At 45.4% G+C, this 19455-nt stretch overlaps 1 protein-coding gene across 1 annotated transcript in view; it reads left to right on the plus strand.

Moving 5' to 3' along the window:
* Positions 1-19455, plus strand: part of PIK3R6 (phosphoinositide-3-kinase regulatory subunit 6) — a 70027-nt gene that overhangs the window by 26134 nt on the left and 24438 nt on the right. The window contains exons 7-8 of the mRNA XM_015427195.1: positions 12083-12152; positions 14120-14303. Of these exons, the coding sequence (XP_015282681.1) occupies positions 12083-12152; positions 14120-14303 (254 nt within the window). The remainder of the gene's footprint in view (positions 1-12082; positions 12153-14119; positions 14304-19455) is intronic.

Raw genomic sequence — 19455 nt, forward strand, 5'->3', positions numbered from 1 at the left:
TTCCCCAACCTGCTTTAATATCATCTTTTTGGAAAGAACAGTGTCCAGATGCATTATTCTACCATCTGGACAGGAAGGTGTGTATTTTCAAAGGTCCCATCCACATCTGTACCATTTTCCTATGATCACCCCCTTGTGGCTGCTATTTTTCCTACATAAAGCCACCAGAAGGCTTTATGAAGGCTTAAAAAAAAAAAAAGCAACAATTGCTATAGTGCTTATACTATAACAGTATAATTTTTAAAGCCCTCAAACCCCCTCCAGTGGCACAGTGGTGCAAATGAGAGCCTTAAGGAGTTGACAACAGGTATATATGCAGAAAAGCCCCGTGTGGACACTCAATTGCCAATACAGACTCGTGCCTCTGTATTTTGCACTAGTGATAAGAGCAACACGGAGAATCTTCACTGTTTGGAAGCAGCTGGAGATGCAAACAATTTTTTCTCATGCTGTGATACAGATAGGAAAAAAACTGATATTGAGGCAAGAGTGGGCAAAAAAAAAAAGAGTGGGCAAAAAAAAACCCTGGGAGAGCCAGTTTGGTGCAGTGGTTAAATGCACGGACTCTAATCTGGGAGAACCGGGTTTGATTCCCCACTCCTCCACTTGCACCTGGCTGGATGACCTTGGGCAAGCCATAGTTCTGATAAGAGCTGTTCTGGAAAAAGAGCAGTTTCTGTCAGAGCTCTCTCAGCCTCACCTACCTCACAGGGTGTCTGTTGTGGGGAGGGGAAGGGAAAGGAGTTTGTAAGCTGCTCTGAGACACCTTTGGGTAGTGAAGGGCGGGGTATAAATCCAATCTCTTCTTCTTCTTCAAATTGGAGATAAATGTCTTTCTAATAGATCAGAAGGTAGGGCATATCCAGAAGGCACACTTGGTTAAATACTGTAGCACAGACAGCCACTATTTTCTCAGCTGCTTTGCTTCTGTTGGCTGTTCTGATAGCCATATCAGTTCCATTGTTGGTGCTGCCTCTCAGGAAAGCGACCCACTCTCAGAATGCTATGAGAATGGAAGACTAAAGATCAAGCTGGACCTGGGTCTTTTCTCAATGGGAAACTTTCTGACTTTGCCTGTTGCTGTCACTTAGTTGCTCTGAAATGGAGCTTCTGAAGACCCAGGCTTGGTCCATCTGGATGTACTCAAGGGAAAATCAAAGCCATTTTGCATATGACAAATGGACAACTCTTATTTGTTGGTGACAGAATGCACTTTAAAAGCTCGTAAGTGCTGTATAAACATGTGATGGACCTTGAAGGGTTAATGCCTCACAGAGCCAGAGATGCCTTTGAGTGACAGGCTGCTCAAAATAATTGGATTGGTTAGCATCAGTTGAGCAGAAAGACTTGGGAACTGACTGCTGAAGAGAACTCAAGTTTGAGTTTAGCCCTGACTGTGGAAAGTTTCACTCTGACTGAGGAGAGTTTAGCTCTGCCTGAAAACAGTTTCATACTGACTGAGGACTGGGAAGACTGGCAAGGAAGAGTGGGTGGATCAGTGAAGACCCCCATTTAGGCCAGGAAAAAGGGATAGATCTTCTAGTTAGAGAAGAGATTCCCTGCCCAGTTGAAAGGGAGATAGCTGTAAAAGGTGGAGTGATCCCTGGAGTGTTCAGAGAAGGAATTTGGGTACTGGGTAGTGTATCCCTGTCTTCTGAAACTTGAAGTGTCAGTTAAACTCAAGAAAGTGGAGTGTTTAGGAAACATTGAAGCAAAAGCCTCTCATCTCAAAGATTTGAAGACTGTATGAAAAGTTTTAAAACTCTGGAAATGTATTAACTGTAGTTTGTGGAAATATTAAGTTACCTCAGAACTTATTGATTTACCTCAAATATATTACCCCTGATTTCACCTGATCTTTCCCCCTCTATGTTGAATAAAATATTTGGTTTATTTTTGAACTAGGAAAAAGGCCCGTTGTGGAAATAAATACAGTGGCCTCTAGAAAGAGGCTCTGGGCGGGTGCCCCGGCCTTGGACACCCAGTGTCAATTTGCTGTGATGACCTCAGCAGGGTATAATGACACTGAGTCCACCATTTTCTCCAGAGGAACTGATCTCTGCTACCTAAAGAACAGTTGTAATTTTGAGTGATCTCCAGCCCTCACCTGGAGATTGGCAAAGATGGTTCCCCAGAAGGGAATAGTTGGTTTGGAGGGTGGAGTCTATGGCTTTGTACCTGTCCGAGGTCCCACGCCTCCTGAAACCTCACCCTCTCCAGGCTCCATCCCTCACATCTTCAGGAATTTCCCACCTGGAGTTGGCAACCCTGTCTCCTTCCCAGCCAATCATCAACCTACCTTTATTTCCCCCTCACTCTTAGCTTTCCACCCCACACACACCTGCAGCCTCTCCCGTGCTCTGAAGCCCTGACTGCTACGTCACATTGGCTGTCATACGGGGGCCACCTCAGCAGCATATAAGGATACAGAGCCCACCATTTTCTCCAGGGGAACTGATCTCTGCCATCTGGAAAGCAGTTGTAATTCTGAGTGATCTCCAGCCCTCACCTGGAGGTTGGACACATTTTACCTCAGAACAGCAAACTGTTTAGAATTTTAGAGGCAAAAGCCAATCAAGTCGCATATGCAAACGACCTCTGTGTTCCAAGGCAAAGGCCAATGAGGCTGCATATGCAAATAACCTCTGTGTTCTGACTGGCTATGAGGGGAAAGGAACAGCAAACTGTTTAGAATGTTGGAGGCGAGACTCAAGCAATGCAGCCAGTGGATAGGGACAGATTCTGAGTGACACATTTCAAAAGTGACATATTTCAAAAGTGACATATTTCAAAAGTTTAAGTTCAGAGGGTGATCTTGTCTCTTCCCTCAAGTTCCTGGGTTGAATCAGCATCAAAATAGCTGAACCCGGCGAAGACGGAGGTCCTGTGTCTGGGCCGGAACGGGATGGGACTGGGGCTCTCACTCCCGGCCTTCGATGGGGCGCTGTTGGTGCCAGCTTCGGAGGTTAGGAGTCTGGGAGTGCTCCTGGACTCCACCTTATCGATGAAGGCCCAGGTAGCAGCCACTGCCAAAGCGGCCTTTTACCATCTTTGGCTGGTGCGGCAGTTGGTCCCCTTTCTCAGCCGCGAAGCCACAGTGATCCATGTGACGGTCACCTCAAGGCTAGACTACTGCAACGCTCTCTACATGGGGCTGCCTTTGTCGCTGATTCGGAGGCTGCAGCTAGTGCAGAATGCGGCGGCCAGGCTGGTTGCTGGTGTCTCGAAATGGGATCACATCCAGCCTGTGCTCAAAGCGCTGCACTGGCTGCCTATAGCATACCGGATTCACTTCAAAGTGCTGGTGCTTACCTTTAAAGCCCTACATGGCCAGGGTCCAGCCTTGCCCCACATAGATCCCAAAGAGCACTTCGGTCGGGGTCGCTACATCGCCTTGCGATCCCGGGCCCAAAAGAGGCCAGGCTTGCGGCCACTAGGGCCCGGTCCTTTTCGGTGGCGGCTCCTATCTGGTGGAATGAGCTCCCAGAGGAGATCAGGGCCCTGCGGGACCTATTGCAATTGGTTGGTGTACCGACCACCTAACGCAGGGCCTGCAAGATGTAGCTCTTCTGCCAGGCTTTCGAATAGGAGTCGCCGCCGCCACCACTACCACCAATGGGGACCGTTTTACAGCACCGCCGGAGGTCAAGTGGCAAATAACATCAGGAGGCCACAGTAACCTCCCCTGGAATGAAAGGGTATGTGCAATATGGAGAGAGGGTCTCAGTCACGCAGGATCATTGGGCGTGGCCCATGTATTAATTGTTTTAAACTGTTTTTATTGCATTTTATTGCACTGTGTGCCATATTGTTGTAAGCCGCCCTGAGCCCGCTTGCGGGGAGGGCGGGGTATAAATAAAATTAAATAAATAAATAAATAAAATACAATAAAGTGAAAGGGTGGAACAGCTATATATCTTCAGACAAGAAGAGAATAGATGGCTGCTCAATCAAAAAGGAAGAAAAAATTGAGGGAATTTTTTTTATTATTATTCACATGTGATTTCTATACCGCCCATGACCCCTAATGGGTCTCAGAGCGGTTTACATTAGACTACATCTGTAGTCGAATCCTAACTAGGGCCACAATTTGTGCGGGGAGGGGTTACCTAGCAGCACCCGGACGGCGGCTTTCTCTCCTTCTTGGCGGCTCAGGCGCAGTCTCGGCGCTCCGAGCAATCGGCGACCATCGGCGGGCTTCTTGGTGGATCCTCCGTCGGGGCGCACTGCTCTGGACTGCGGCTTTTCCGGCTACTCATCCCTTCGGGCTCCAGCCGCGCCGCGTCGCCCTGCAGTTGCGTCATCCGACTCCGCCTTCATCCGATGTAGTCGCCTCCACGGCTCACCGGACACCGCCATTGTTCTTCCTCGCCGCCGCTTCTCTTGCTGCCGCCTCTCTCTCACATCTCCCGTCACCGTCGCCGCCGCCATCAACCCTCCAGGCACAGAACCAGGAGGAGGGTGCCCCCTGCCTCTAAGGCACGTACCCATTTCTCTACTTGTAGTTACTTTCGAGCTGCTGGATTGGCGGGAGCTGGGACTGAGGGCCGGTAGCTCACTCCGGCCGCGGTGGGGATTCGAACAGCCATTGTGGCTGTCCGCTATGATGTTACTGGCAGGCATCGAACTGGGTGTCTGGGTGAGGGAACGGGTCTAGGTGACTGTCATCATAGTCGGAAACAACATGTAAACCATCCCATATCAAAAATTCATGCACACATTTTCCCCTTCATATTCATGGATCTGGAAGCCTTCCTAGAGATGGCTGCCCACAGGTGTGTACATGAAATAAAATAAATGCATGAATATGCTTCAGATGTAGGAAATTCATCATATATGAAACAGCCCTCTATTTAGTAGGAGGACCAGATTCAGAGCTGTCCTTCCCATTATGACCTCCTCCAATGTCTTATTATTATTAGATTTTTACCACCAGGGATATTGTGCCTCAGTTACCAAAATGTCTTATGCGGTCAAAAGTTAGGGCATGATGATCACAGATGTACCAATTGTATTCTGTTGCTGAATCATCTCAAGACAAAACAAAGGGAAGTGCATGCTTTCATTATTGCTTACTTTCCTCAACACTGATAAATCCTAGGCCAAAATCACTGCTAGAACCAATGAGAATTCTAAGTGACAAACTGGGTTCTTTTTAATGGAGACTGCCTGAAGAATATGTAAAAGCAGCCTTAAAGGAGTTTCTCTACAAAGCTATTGAACAACTAGCTTATTAAAGAATATCTCTATGCTTTGCTTATTCATTTCCAACCATCAATTTAACAAGTCATAAGATTAAGTGAACCTTGGTATCTCATACTTTTGATTTACCACCCTAATACCTCAGGCCATTACTTCAAGGACACTTCAAAGAGCTAAAACAACAATGTTCTACCATTCTTTGTATCCAGAGATCTCAAATTTAACCAAATATTATGAACATTCCTACAATCCTGCATGCAAATTTCCTGTGTACATGTTATACATGTGGTGTAGTTGTTAAGAGCGGCAGACTGTCAGGTAGCCCTGTCATGGGGGTACCCTCCCATTTTCTGTCTCAGCTCTCCCTGGCTCACCAACTGTATGTTATCTTATGCTTGACCTTGTAGATGTTCCAGCTGCAGTATTATTCGGCTGGGAAAGCTAACAACTTTTGGTTTGCCTGTTTGCTTTGCCCGCGTGCGCGAACTGTATCCATTGGCTTATGCTTACCCTGACACAGACTCTACTCTGGAAAACTGGGTTTAATTCCCCACTCCTCCACATGCAGCTAGCTGGGTGACCTCAGGTCAGTCATAGTTCTCTCAGAGCTGTTCACTCAAGAGCAGTTCTCTTAGAGCTCTCTCAGCCTCACCTACTCCACAGGCATCGTTCCATCTAAGCAGCGCTAAGGGGCACTGGCACACAAAATTTTAATTTCTGCTTCTGCACACAAAGTTCCCCCCCCCCTCCATTGAAAAATATGGAGGATAGGGGCACCTCCTTCTGGGGCCCATAGAATTGGACCCCCTGGTCCAATCTTTTTGAAAAAATTTTGGGGGGGGTTGAGGAGAGGTACCAGCAACTATATATATTTGCACAACCCTATTTTGCTTTTCAGTAAGATTTGTAAGCTGCCTTGAGTCACAGGAAAAAGTGGGATATAAATAGTTGAATAAATAAGTAGTTTGGGCAGGTTGATAACATTTAAGCAACTTCCTGTTTGTTAGGTTAGGCAGGGTTCTGACAGCGATTGTTCCTCCTCTGTTATACTTGACCTGTAATGTTGGTTGTCATATTTCACTAAAAAAATAATATAAAAAACAAAGTAGACTGCAAGAGATCTTCCCACCCACCCCCGCTGGTATGTTTTCTAAGGCTCGGCACAAGGTGACGGTTCAAGGCCACGTCTACTAATATAGTGGACTGTGGTGGATAGATCTGTTCTCTAGAGACCAAGTCTACCAATATAGTGAAAAGGGGTGGGTATGGTAGACCTGTTCTCCAGGGGACAGGTTACTCATATAGTGGAAAATGTTGGGTGGACCTGTTCTCCAGACGCCAAGTCTACTAATAGTGGAAAGGGGTGGGTACGGTAGACCTGTTCTCCAGAGGACAGGTCTACTCATATAGTGGAAAGGGGTGGGTGACATTTGACTTGATTCTCTTTTCTCTTATAATGTTTAAATTATTATTAAAATATAGTTAAACATAATTTAAAAGAATTTATTCTGAGATTTTTAAAAGGTTATGGAAATAGTCTTTCAAAATACTAATTTATGCAATAGTCAAATGTAGACTCACAACTTTAATGCTACCAGCTTTTTTCGCTCACAAGGTAGAATTTCTGCTCACAACACTGTGGAGCTTAGAGGGAACATTGCTCACAGGGTGTCTGTTGTGGGGAGAGGAAGGGAAGGCGACTGTAAGCCACTCTGAGACTCCAAGTGAAGGGCAAAGTATAAATCTAACTCTTTTCTTTCTCCTGTGCATGTGTACTAACTAAGCAATCTACTTTAGGAAGTAGAAGAATGTGCAGATCGTCATCGTGGTCTCTGTGCAGTCCCACACATGGATTGGGTGCCTGGGGAAAGTTCTAGAGCTTGCCTCAGAATCATTTTGGCAGGCTCTCTTCCCGCTCTGGGGAGCAGGCACGTACTGTGCATGCCTGGAGCGGGTGAGAGAGTTGATTCCCATTCAGTTCCTTTTTTACTGCCCTTGCGTTCACACCTCCTTTGTCTCGCTCTTCGCCTGCCTTAGCTACTTTTTTTCCTGAACTTCTCTTTCTTCTACTTTCTTCTTCAGATCTTCATTCTCCACTATTTTCATCTATATATCTAATAGCCAAGTGGCCCCCTGAGTGCGGATCGCTAAATCAGCGCTCCGGGGCCACCTGGGGGGCAGGGGGAGGTTTGTGCACTCTTGGGGCAGTCCCCAGGGGTGCACAAAAATCACAAAACTAAAAAAAATATCGGGGGGATGTTTAAATCCCCCCAAAAATCACAGAGCGTCCCCCTCCCCTTTTCATAGTTGGGAAGGTATGTGTATTGGCCGTACATTGTTTTTTAAAGTCTGTTGCCGCTGCCCGGCAAAGCTTCCCTCTAACAGCGGGCATGATTTGTGCATTCTCTGCCTCAGAGAACCTAACAGCGTAGAGAGCTGCCCTCATTGTGCCAAATTCACAAAACAAGCCCAATGAAATCGAACGGCTCGTCTAAAGGAAGTACTTTTGGATGCTGCACTTGGTCCTACCATGTCTTCTGCAGCTTCTCATGCTTCTTCTGCCCCACAGCAATCATCGGGTATGGGAACCTCGCAAAAGGCCGCAAAAATTGCATAAGTCTAAGAAGCCTGAAGGTACTGAGCCTTCGATACTGAAAGTAAAACCAACTTTAAGCTCAGCGCCTAAACTCGATCCGGTTGTCATCTCAGGCTTATCTACCTGTGATGGGTCCTTCAACATCGCCCCCCCCGCAAGTCCACAGATGGGCCTCCAATCCTTACTCCTGTGAGGTCTACCCAGACTGATCATGTAACACCAGGGCAGTGGAAGACTTCCTCACCTCTGAAGGTACAGGGATCCACCTTAGTAGATTCCCAACCATCTATCCACATTTTGGATGACAGGGAGGACTTCCTGCACAGTCGATCTCCTACCCCTCGATCACGATACGATCATGGGGACATTAAATACTACCGCTCCAAGTCTCGCTCTTGCTCTTGATCCTATAGAGAGTCCTGGTCCCCGGAACATGGACATCATCGTTACTACCATCACTATTCCTACTCTTGATCACCATTGCCTCGCCGTGGTCATTACCCTCAGAGAAGGGATTATTCCCCCCGCTGGGAACGCCCATTGAGATCCCACAGTTGGCATTCGGCCTCATACTTTTCTGAGCATTCTCCATACCAGGAGTGAAAAACTCATGAGGCTACAATACCTACATGCCTGGTAGACCACTCCCCGTCACATACTGGCCGGTCAGACTCTTGCAACGCCTTTGGAGCTCTCATGTTGCACTCTGCAGTCGCGTTCACCATCCTCTGAGTCGATGTCTGATCAATCTATGGTGGCAGATGGTGCTCCCGATCTGGCTATGGATGGGGATGAGATAGGTCATTCCAGCTCCTTGTCTCCTACCGAAGGACCCAAAGCATATCTGGAACTTATTACGAGAATGGTGACCTACCTCCTTCTGCTATCCTGCCTCTTCTTCCCATGCACCTCTCGGTACTCAAGAAATCCTGCGATTGCCCAGGATCAGTGTCTCCATTATCTAAGAGGTATGAGGTACTCTATAAGATTCAAGAGTCTTCAGGTAAATTTCTATTCAATCCCCTAACTCAATGATCATCCACTTTTCTTCAAAATCTAAGCAGCTTCACCAGGCTGTTCCACCTGACAGAGAAGGTTGGAAGGTGGACGCTCTTGCTAAGAAGATCTATACGGCAGCTTCTATGAACAACTGGATTGATACCTATCTGTCCTACCTGGTGGCCTACACTTTTAATGTGGCCTCGGCTGTTCATCCGATACTGGACTCAGTACTTGACAATTTCCATCCCCTTTCGGGAGCTCTGTCTGAAATTTATGCCATTTCGAAACAGCAAATAAACTCTGTGTGCCATGCTATTACTTGGTCTTTCAAAACTCTGGCGTCCTCCATAGTCTTGCATCGTCACGCTTGGCTTCGATTGACTTCCCTGCAGCCTCATGTAAAGGCTCTTCCGTTAAGGTGCATCTAGCAGCTATTTTGGCTCAACATTCTCTAATAGAAGGCTCCTCTGTTTTTTCTCACTGACTAAATCCTTCTTGAAAGGTCTCTTGCACCTATGTCCACCCAGAAAGCCAGTGGTCCCTTTGTGATCACTATCTTTGGTCCTTTCCCAGTTGATGGGATACCCATTTGAACCATTGGCTTCCACCGATCGCTGTCTACTTTCTTGGAAAACAGCCTTTCTTGTTAGCCATCACCACAGTGTGCCATGTTGGAGAGCTGGCTGCTTTTTGAGCAGATGCTTCTTACACAGTCTTCCATAGAGATAAAGTGGTCCTCTGTCTGGACCCAGCTTTCCTCCCAAAGGTTGTCTCTGCCTTTCACCTTTCCAAATCCTCTATACTCCCTGCATTTTTCCAGAACCCTTCGGAACCCTTCTTCGGAAGCCTTTCCCCATATGTTCCCCCAAGAGCACTACGGTCAGGGGTGCAACACCTTTTGGTTGTTCCAGGCCCCAAGGACATCAAGTTGGCTGCAACCAGGGCCAGGGCTTTCTTGGCGGCGGCTCCTGTCTGGTGGAATGAGCTCCCAGGGGAGATCCAGGCCCTGCGGGACCTTGCACAGTTCTGCAGGGCCTGCAAGATGCAGCTCTTCCACCAGGCTTTTGCATAGGAGCCACCACCACCACTGGACCACCACCAAGCTGCCATCTCCGATGGTGGGTTCGATCTGGATGTGAGCTGGCCCTGGGAAGATGACCAGATGACCTGAAGAACTGGTCATGAAAGGAAGATAGTAATAGATTCCTGAACTTATGCTGGTGGGTTAGGCCAGTCAACGGAACCACATCTTGGACCGATAAGAACTAATATCAAGAGCACTGGCACTTTGGTGGGAGGGATTGTTTTATTCTGTTTTTAGCCGTTCAATTATGGCATATGCCTCTTTTGTTAGCCGCCCTGAGCCCGTTTGGGGAGGGCGGGATATAAATCTAATAAATAAATAAATAAATAAATAATATGACTCCCAGAAGCCGTTACACTCACTAGATGTGCACAGGGCTCTCTCTTTTTATCTCCATCATACTAAGCCCTTCTGAAAATCAGACCGACTTTTTATTGCCTATGGCGCCCCTCGCAAGGGGCATCCTATTTCTTTGCAGAGGCTATCAAAGTGGGTCACATCGACCATCACACTTTGTTATGAGCTTGCAAAGCAACCTATACCTACCTGTGTTACTGCTCCCTCCACCAGGGCAATGTCAACGTCGACAGCCTTCCTTGCTGGTATCCTGCTAGAGGTCATCTGTGCAGCTGCCACATGGTCATCGCCATCGACCTTTGTATCCCATTATGCACTCAACGTTCAGGCTTGGCGAGACACTGCTTTTGGTCAGGTGGTGCTTCAATCGCTCTTCGTCTAACTCTCCTCCCTTATCCGGTAGGACCTGTACATTGAGATTATCATTACATATTCTTACCTGTTTTGGGTTTCTTTCAACTGCCAGCTCCCTCCTTCATCTGGTTCAACTTGTCAGTCACCCATTTGTGGGATTGCACAGAGATCACGACAAAGATAAACAGGTTGCTTACCTGTAACTGATGATCTTTGAGTGGTCCTCTGTGCAGTACCACAATCCCACTCATCCTTCCATACTGCTGGCGTCTCTCAATCACTTACCTTATTTAGTCAAGACTTACTGGTATCGGTCGAAGGAACTGAGTGGGAGGCGGCTCTCTCACCCGCTCCAGGCATGCACAGTGCATGCCTGCTCCCCAGAGCAGGAAGAGAGCCTGCCAAAAGGATTCTGAGGCAAGCTCTGGAACTTTCCCTGATCAGGTCGTGCGCAGGCGCCCATCCCATGTGTGGTACTGCACAAAGGGCCACTCAAAGATCATCAGTTACAGGTAAGCAACCTGTTTATTTTTCTTATCGCCCCCCCAAATCTATTAAGAAACTATTTGTATGGTGGCAACTCAATGCAGAGAACATACTGTACGCATTTTCAAAATTTTATTTAGGTATTTTTATCCTGCTTTCTTTCCCCAATGGAGCTGAAAGCAAAACTATGAGAACAGAACTTAAACCAATAAAATAAATACAAAAACTACATCCTGAGTTGGTCCTAGATCCACTGGGCCAGCTCACTCAATGCCATAGGCTATGAGCCAAGGGCTAAGAACCAAGGGCCATGCAGTGTTCCCTCTGAGATGAGTTAGTGTGATCACAGATTTTGGGGCTCCAGAGCAAACTAATCTATGCAGTAGCCAAATTGCTCACTCACAATTTTAATGCCAGTAGCTCACAAAATAGAATTTTTGCTCACAAGACTCCACAGCTTAGAGGGAGCATTGGTATGAGCCCTTTGGCTCTTGCCCTTCAGTTCACTTTAAAAGACTTATGTCTCTGGCCATACCCAGGCTAAAATACCTGCAGGCAGGAAGGCAAACAGAAGCTCAGCCTAGATGTTATTCAACCAAAAATTCCTCTCCCTTGCTACATGCAATGTGGATTCCCAAATCATGGGGAGAATTTTCACACTAGCCAGGACCTTTGGTGCCAGCATGAGGAGACTGTCTGTGATCCAGAGGACCTGCTTGCCTTACACCCCTAAATTGCCATCATGTGAAAGTGTTTCCTGACAACTTCCCTGTGGCTGAATTTGTAACATAAACTGGGTCTTGACTTTTTTCCTTTGCACCCTGGTGGTTTTCTTAGAGCTGCTTTGGAGACTTAGGTTCTCAGGCTATACATTAACCTTTATTTTTAGTACTGAAATGTATTGCCTTGTAAACAAGCTTTATGATAGTAAGATCAAGTTAACAACACTATAAACCTTTTTATAGTTTGATAGCGACATGCATGTTTATTTTGCTCAATAGGAATATTATATCAAAGACTGGTCTCTGCAGAACAGAGTCTCAAGAATGACGCATTCCCTTATCAGAAAAAGTAAGTACTGGGTTTCCTACTTGACTCTAAAATGCCGGTTTCATTCTGCACTAAAACATGCCTGCTTGCTACATCTTGAAATTAGCATTTAATTTCATTGGGCAGTGAGTTCAGAAATCACGCAAAATGAAGGTTAGAGCAAGAACAAAACTCTATCAAAGTAGGTGAGTGGTCAGCATACATATAGACATTTATTTTCAATGTGTATATGTAATAAAGGATTTGCCAGGCTTCAAGCCTTTAAATATCTTGCTTCAAGAGATAGCCAAATTCTATGGATGGGCACGAACCTAAAAAAGATGGTTTGGGGGCAGGCCCTGAACCAATACCCGAACCGAAGGGGCCCCACCTAAACTGAACCAGTCCGGCAAGTTCGGTTCTGCAGTGGGGGAGGGGTTCTGCAGCAGGGAGGGGACTTCCTTTCTTCTGGCTGTGGCTCACTGTAGCTGGAAGAAAGGGGGTGGGGATCATCCAGAAAGGGGCTTCATTTAACCCTTCAGTTTTGCTCCCCCTTTCAAAGGGGCGGGGAGCAAAACCAAAGGGTTAAATGGCTGGGTGATTCCTTAATACTAGTGTAGCACCCTGCTGCATCTTCAAATACTAGTGCGGACATCTGGGAATCCTTGGCCAAACAGTTTCCCGGGTGTGTGTACACAGGAGTTTAAAAATGGGTGTTCAAATGTGTGTTATATGCACATGCTATGTATCTAGTGTGGAGAACAGTGGAGTGACACCTGTGCAGTTGAATATGTTTGTTATGATTACTGTGAGTCAACAAGAGTTCTGTTGTACAGCCAGTTTATTTGTCTAGATTTGGGCCCTTTAGCTCCAGGACTGAGTTCTTGCTGGGATATTGCAAGTTGTTTTCCTGATATCATGAAAGAATTAACATGTTGTTGTGTATGCTAATTTCCTAGTTAGATTGCTTATGGCCAATAGAGTAGTCTGCATGTATCTCCTCCCAGAGCGTAGTTGATAATATGCATATTGGAATTGTCTATTGGCTAATCAATAGATTTGAGGATGTCCTGGGGTGAAGGCTAGGGTTGCCAAACCTGTTTATTCCTGCGGCGGGGGGGCTCCCGGATGGTGTACCGGTTGTGAGCGTGCGCACAAAGCACGCGCGCGCTGTGTGCACGTCTCCTGGATGTGACGTCGTGACGCCGGGCACACTGGGGGCGGGGCCACAGCCATTTGAGGGGGAAACTCTATGTTTTCCCCTCAAATGGCTGTGGCCCTGCCCCCAGTGTGCCCGGCATCATCACGTCACATCCGGGTGACGTGCACACCGGGGTGGGGTTTCCCCCGGGGCCCGATTCCGCGGCGTCGGAAATTGGGCCTCCAAAGCGGGGGGAAATCTGCCCCCCGGGGGGATTTGGCAGCCCTAGTGAAGGCTTAGAAAAGTTTTACTGCCTTTGTTCTAACTCTTGCCTGGGGTACAGAGTCAAGGTTTAGCCTTTACAGAGACAGGATGTAGATTAGAGAGCTAGACAGGATGTTTCTTGTTTTGAACTCCCTTTCCCCCTAAGTAATTAGTAAACTTTGCCTTTTAAAATTAATACACATGTGTGCCACACATTTCTTTTACTCTGCTACATTATATACCCAACATTTCTGCCCAGCAATGTTAGTGGATCTGGAAACCAACTTTTACTAAATCTGAGGGTATGAAAAAGAATAATCATGAAGTGATATTACCAGAGAGAAAAAAATTCAACATATGACCCAAGACAGCGGTCCCTATTGGCCTCTTCAGGAACTCTAAGCCTTGTGGTGCAATGGATTCCTGAACATGGCAATGTCTAACTGGGAGCATGAAATGAAGTGTCTCCAGTTTTTTTTTTTTTCCCATTTCCAGTTTGAGTTCCATATCTTTAATCCATGCAAACTCCTGGTTTCACCTTCTAAATTCTTCTCTGTTACTAACTTCTGCTTGTGTCATAAATGTTAACCATTATTTTCTCCAGGGTTTTCATGTTTGCAGACCCAGATCTGATCTCTGAGGCTGTGTGCAGGGCAATTGCTACTGAGATCAAGGCTGCTCGCACATCCCAATCCACCAGATCCTGCATGATCTATGTGATAGAATATGCTCTTCAAGAAGGGCTGAAAGAACACTGTGATTTTAGGATATTGCAAGCAATTCTTCAGGTATGGGAAAGAGAACAGGAGCTATTGTGAGGCTGATGTTTGGTCATGGTAAATGACTTCATTGAAAATTAATGTATGTACTTAAGAGAGAATTCCATATTCTCAACAAATGGGTTCCAAGAGAGAAACAGAGCCATTCTGAGGCATTTGTCTCCTGCTGGAGGGATTGGTTGCTCTGAGCCCCATTACACAATCATTCTATCACCAGCTAGGCCTCATTCTCTGGCAGTCTAAATGTGGCTCCAGAAAAGCATCTGATCAGTCAAAAAAGTTTGAACCATCAAGCACTTGTCAAGTATTTTTTAAGCAGTAACTTTATCTGTTTATTTATACACTTTTCTATAACACTCAAAGCAGTTTTCAACTAGAATGATTGTTTAAAACAGTCCCCAACTAAAACTGCATCCTCAACAAGAGTAAAATACAGTCACAGCTAAAACAGCAACATCACCAGAAAATTAATATCATGTAAACACAAGATCATCATAATAGAATAAAGTGTTATCACAGTTCATCCAAAAGCTGCACAGCTGTGTTTTTGGGTTTTTTTAATAAAATAAAATAAAATTATACTTTTTGCAAAAAAAAGTGGGAAGGGTGTAACAGCCTTCACTTTACTGGGCAGCATGTTCCATAAGGGTGGGGTCACCACTCCAAAAGCCCTTGTTCAAGCTGCCACAGATCAAACCATGCTAATTGCAGGGACAAAATAACAACAACAGCAAATACTTTAATTATCATATGATATTTACACTAATTACAAAACAAATTGGTTAAACATCATTGTGAAACAATGAATTAATATAACTTCTAACAGTGTTTAATAAGATTTCTACAACTGCAAATGAGTCAATGTTCTGCTGTTTGGGTTTTGTTTTATTCTGGATCACCAGGGTCAGCCTAGATTAAAAAATGAATTTAAAATAGAAAGGAATCATATTTATTTATTATTTTATTTAAAATATTTAGATGCTACCTTTCCATCCCATTTAGTGTCCCCAAGGTGGTGAACAATCAAAATATTAAAACAGCATTTAAAATACACACACACACACACAAACCCAACCCTTTAATAAAACATATAAACACAGTGACAGGAAGGAAGTTCAAAGACAGTTACTGAGGGAATGTCAAACCAAACAAAATCAAAAGTCTTTATATTAAAAGCAACTACTAAAAATCTGCTTGGATCTGTATGAAGTTATAGTATTGGCTAACAGGAGTTGCCGTAGAACGATCCATCCTGGGGGCAAGATGGCGCCGCGTCCGGTCGGGTCTCGGACTGGCTCCGAGCCGACCGGCTCCCCTTTGTCCCTTTTTGAGCCCACACTTCCTCAACCATTACATATAGGTAGAGAGAGAGTGGGTGGGGTTAGTTACCAGTAAGGACTAATTAGAGTCAAGATGCATAAGTATCTCAGTGATAAGTATAGCTAAAATTTAATTAAAGTAGTTGGTAAGATCTGTTTAGCATACAGATAATAAAAGAGTTAGCAAACAGATGTGAGAACTAAGTTTGAGTGCAGTGGCACCTTTAAGACCAACAAAATTTAATACTGGGTATAGCCAAGTATATTATATATTTTATAAGTATAGCCAAGCTGCGGTGGCTCAAGTGGTTAAGACGCTGAACTGCAGGCTGTGAAAGGTCGGTAGTTCAGCAGTTCGAGATCCGGGTGCCGCATGACGAAGTGAGCTCCCGTCTCTAGTTCCAGCTCCTGCCAACCTAGCAGTTCGAAAGCAAGAAATTGCAAGTAGATAAATAGGTACCACTTCAGTGGGAAGGTAACAGCGTTCTGTGCGCCTTGGTGTTTAGTCATGCCGGTCACATGACCACGGAAATGTCTTCGGACAGCGCTGGCTCTTCGGCTGTGAAATGGAGATGAGCACCGCAACCCTAGAGTCGGATTCGACTGGCTTTCGAGCAAGGGAACCTTTACCTTTATAACCAAGAACTGAGTGACTTGGCGTGTTTGGTGAGATAAGAACCCGATGAGGTTTCAGTGTCCTGAGTGTTGTAATAACTTGTAATTCAGCAATCTCCCATTCCAGTCTGTTTCTGAAATTATTTTGTGTTGGGATATGTACAAGTTGCTTACACTGTTCAGTCATTATGTTGTTGTTAGTAAACAGGATATTGCATAGCCTAACTTGTAACAATTTAGAAGTAGACATGAGTTAGCCCGGGAAATGTTTGTAGGAGGTATTAGTTAAATGAAGTGGTCTGTAACCTTCCCTATTTGTCAACCAACATGTTGCTTCAAGAAATGCTTTGATGTTCTATGTAGTTTTTTTACATGTTTTACAATCCTTTGTCTGAGAGAAAGAAGACGAAGCTATTACACTTTACCTTTCTAGCTGTAACATGTAGTTTGTTAGGTTCGATAGACATATTTCTTTGTTTTCTTCCAAAATGTAATTCCCTCCCTCATTATCTCTAGGTAGCGTTTTTCTCTTTTTATGTAAGCACACTGAACTGGCTCTTGCTTCATTTATTTACTTTACTGATTTACAAAACTCAACACTTTGCAATAAAAAAACTACTTTGAGGTCCTCCATTGAGTGCCCTGGAAGGTTGAAATGTTCTCCTACAAGTTTCTCAATTTTGTGATTCTTGATGTCAGATTTGTGTCCATTTATCCTGTTTGCCCTTTGTAGAGAATGGAAGGGCATTGTTGGCATTTAATGGCATATACAATGTTGGAAGATGAGCAAAGAAATGTGCCTGAGATGGTGTAGTTGATGTTGTTAGGTCCAGTGATTGTGTTGTCTGGGTATATGTGGCAGCAAATTTGGCATCTGGGTTTATTGCAAGCTCTGGTTCCAGCTCCCATGTTCAAATTAGATGTTGTATTTAAGATTGTGGGACTGATTGCCCCCTGGTACTTGTGAAAGAGAACTCATTATTCAGTAGAGGTAGTAAGTCACTGTTGATGTGCTGAGTTGAGAGCTGTATGTGACCACTAGTGGTGTTCTGTTATTGTCTCTTTGGGGCCTGTCTTGCAACAGGTTTTTTCTGGGTACTGTTCTGGCTTTCTCCACTTCATCAGGTGGATATTTTAGTTCCAAAGAGGGTTGTTGTAGATCCCCCAGGTGAAAATCTCTCTGTAGGATTCGAGTGGATGTGGCTGTAGCATAGAGCAAGGCTGTATACAATGGGTTGTCCAAATACAGAGTATGTAAGATAATCATCTTCTATGTAGACTTTACGCACATGAAAAAAGATGCACAGGAAAAAATGGACTGCAAAAGATGATATTGAAGTAAATCAAATCCATTCTGCAAAATGGGACCACTCAGAGGAGATGAATTGTTGCTTTGAGAGGTACTGCATGATTGGGTACCACTTTTATTCAGTAGAGGTAGTAAGTCACTGTTGATGTGCTGAGTTGAGAGCTGTATGTGACCACTAGTGGTGTTCTGTTATTGTCTCTTTGGGGCCTGTCTTGCAACAGGTTTTTTCTGGGTACTGTTCTGGCTTTCTTCACTTCATCAGGTGGATATTTTAGTTCCAAAGAGGGTTGTTGTAGATCCCCCAGGTGAAAATCTCTCTGTAGGATTCGAGTGGATGTGGCTGTAGCATAGAGCAAGGCTGTATACAATGGATTGTTTGGTATGGTTAGGATGGTAGCTGAAGGCATGTAGATATGTTTGTTGATTAGTAGGTTTCCATTATAGGGTGGTGTCTATGCATCCATTGTATATTTTTATAATAGTGTCCAGAAAATGTATTTCTTGCATAGATTGGTTCATTGCCAGGTTGATGGTAGGGTGAAAGTCATTGAATGCCTGGTGGAATATGTCCAGGGCTTCTTTGCCATGTGTCCAGACAATGTCATCAATGTATCACAGGTGTGAGTGGGTAGCAGTTTAGGAAGTTTTGCTCCAAGTTGGCCATAAAGATGTTAGCATACTGTGGGGCTATGTGGGTGCCCATGGCTGTACCATTGATCTGAAGGAACAAGCTGTCACCAAATTTGAAGTGGTTATGGGTGAGAACAAAATGGCACAGTTGCTGTGTTATGCTGCCTGGATTGCCCAGATGGCTACAGGGCTAATGGGAACAGCCATCACCCCATCCCCTGCAAGCAAATGACATTATGGTTTTTTAAAGGGTAAGATGCCACCTACATGGCAGCATTTTTGGCTTCATGGAACATGTGACAATATTTGATCAAGTTAAAATAATAGGTTGTTGAGAATGTTTGACTGATCAGTTGACTGATGTGCGAGTCCTAACTGTAGTGGGGAGAAATGTATGTCTCTGAAACATTTTGTAAGCCTAGGACTTTTCCCCACTCTGCCTGTTTTGATACTGTCATGGCTCAGGTGGGGTGTCACCTGACGCTGCCACTACTCTGGTTTCAGGCTCCCTTGAGAAGGCCCAGAGCACCCTCCCAAGACCTTCTGACCTCCCTTTTGGCCGAATAATAGGCGTGAGGACCAGGCAGAGTGAACAATGAAAATAGTTTATTGTATAGGAGGTCAAACAACAAGGTGCAGAATAGACGTCCAGTCGATGGCGGCACATTGAGCAGACTCACCTCCCGGACTGCTCGGGGGTGAAGCTGCGCTCTGGCCAGGGGAGGGGGCGCGCAGGCTCACAACCCCCCCCCCAGGGACCTGGTGAAGGGGCCCTGGCCAAGGAACTTTTTAAGAGGCGGCCTCTTTGAGGGCAGAATGCCCGAGAATTGAGGCGCCTCTTAGTTCCAGTGGTTCCCCGTGCTATGAGACCCAGATGGGACTAGTGGCACTAACCGGAGCAAGCGTGGGAGATCCGGCGTTTGAAATGAAGTTTGGAGCGGGGTTGGAAGACCAACAATGAATGTGAGTCAATGCTAAGGCGATTTAAAAAGTAAAAGGCAGCTCCCCACCCTACTTCATGGACGGAGAAAAAGCGAGCGGGGGGTAGGACGCCTCCCATGCGCATACCTTAAATGAGTGAGGGGGGGAGCGGAAGAAAAGCGGAGAAAACCGCCGAGAGACACTTAGCCATGAGAGTTTAAGCGATCGAGTGCACATTCAGAGACTTTAGCAAAGTTGGGAAAAGTAAACAACTGATTAAGATGGCGGGGAAGAAGGACAAAGAAAGACTTCTGAAAGCTAAGGGGCCGGGCATTCCTAAACCGGAAGTTACCAGTGAGGTGGCGAA

This window comes from Gekko japonicus, unplaced genomic scaffold (assembly GCF_001447785.1).
Source record: "Gekko japonicus isolate JY-2015 unplaced genomic scaffold, Gekko_japonicus_V1.1 scaffold876, whole genome shotgun sequence".
Lineage (NCBI taxonomy): Eukaryota > Metazoa > Chordata > Lepidosauria > Squamata > Gekkonidae > Gekko > Gekko japonicus.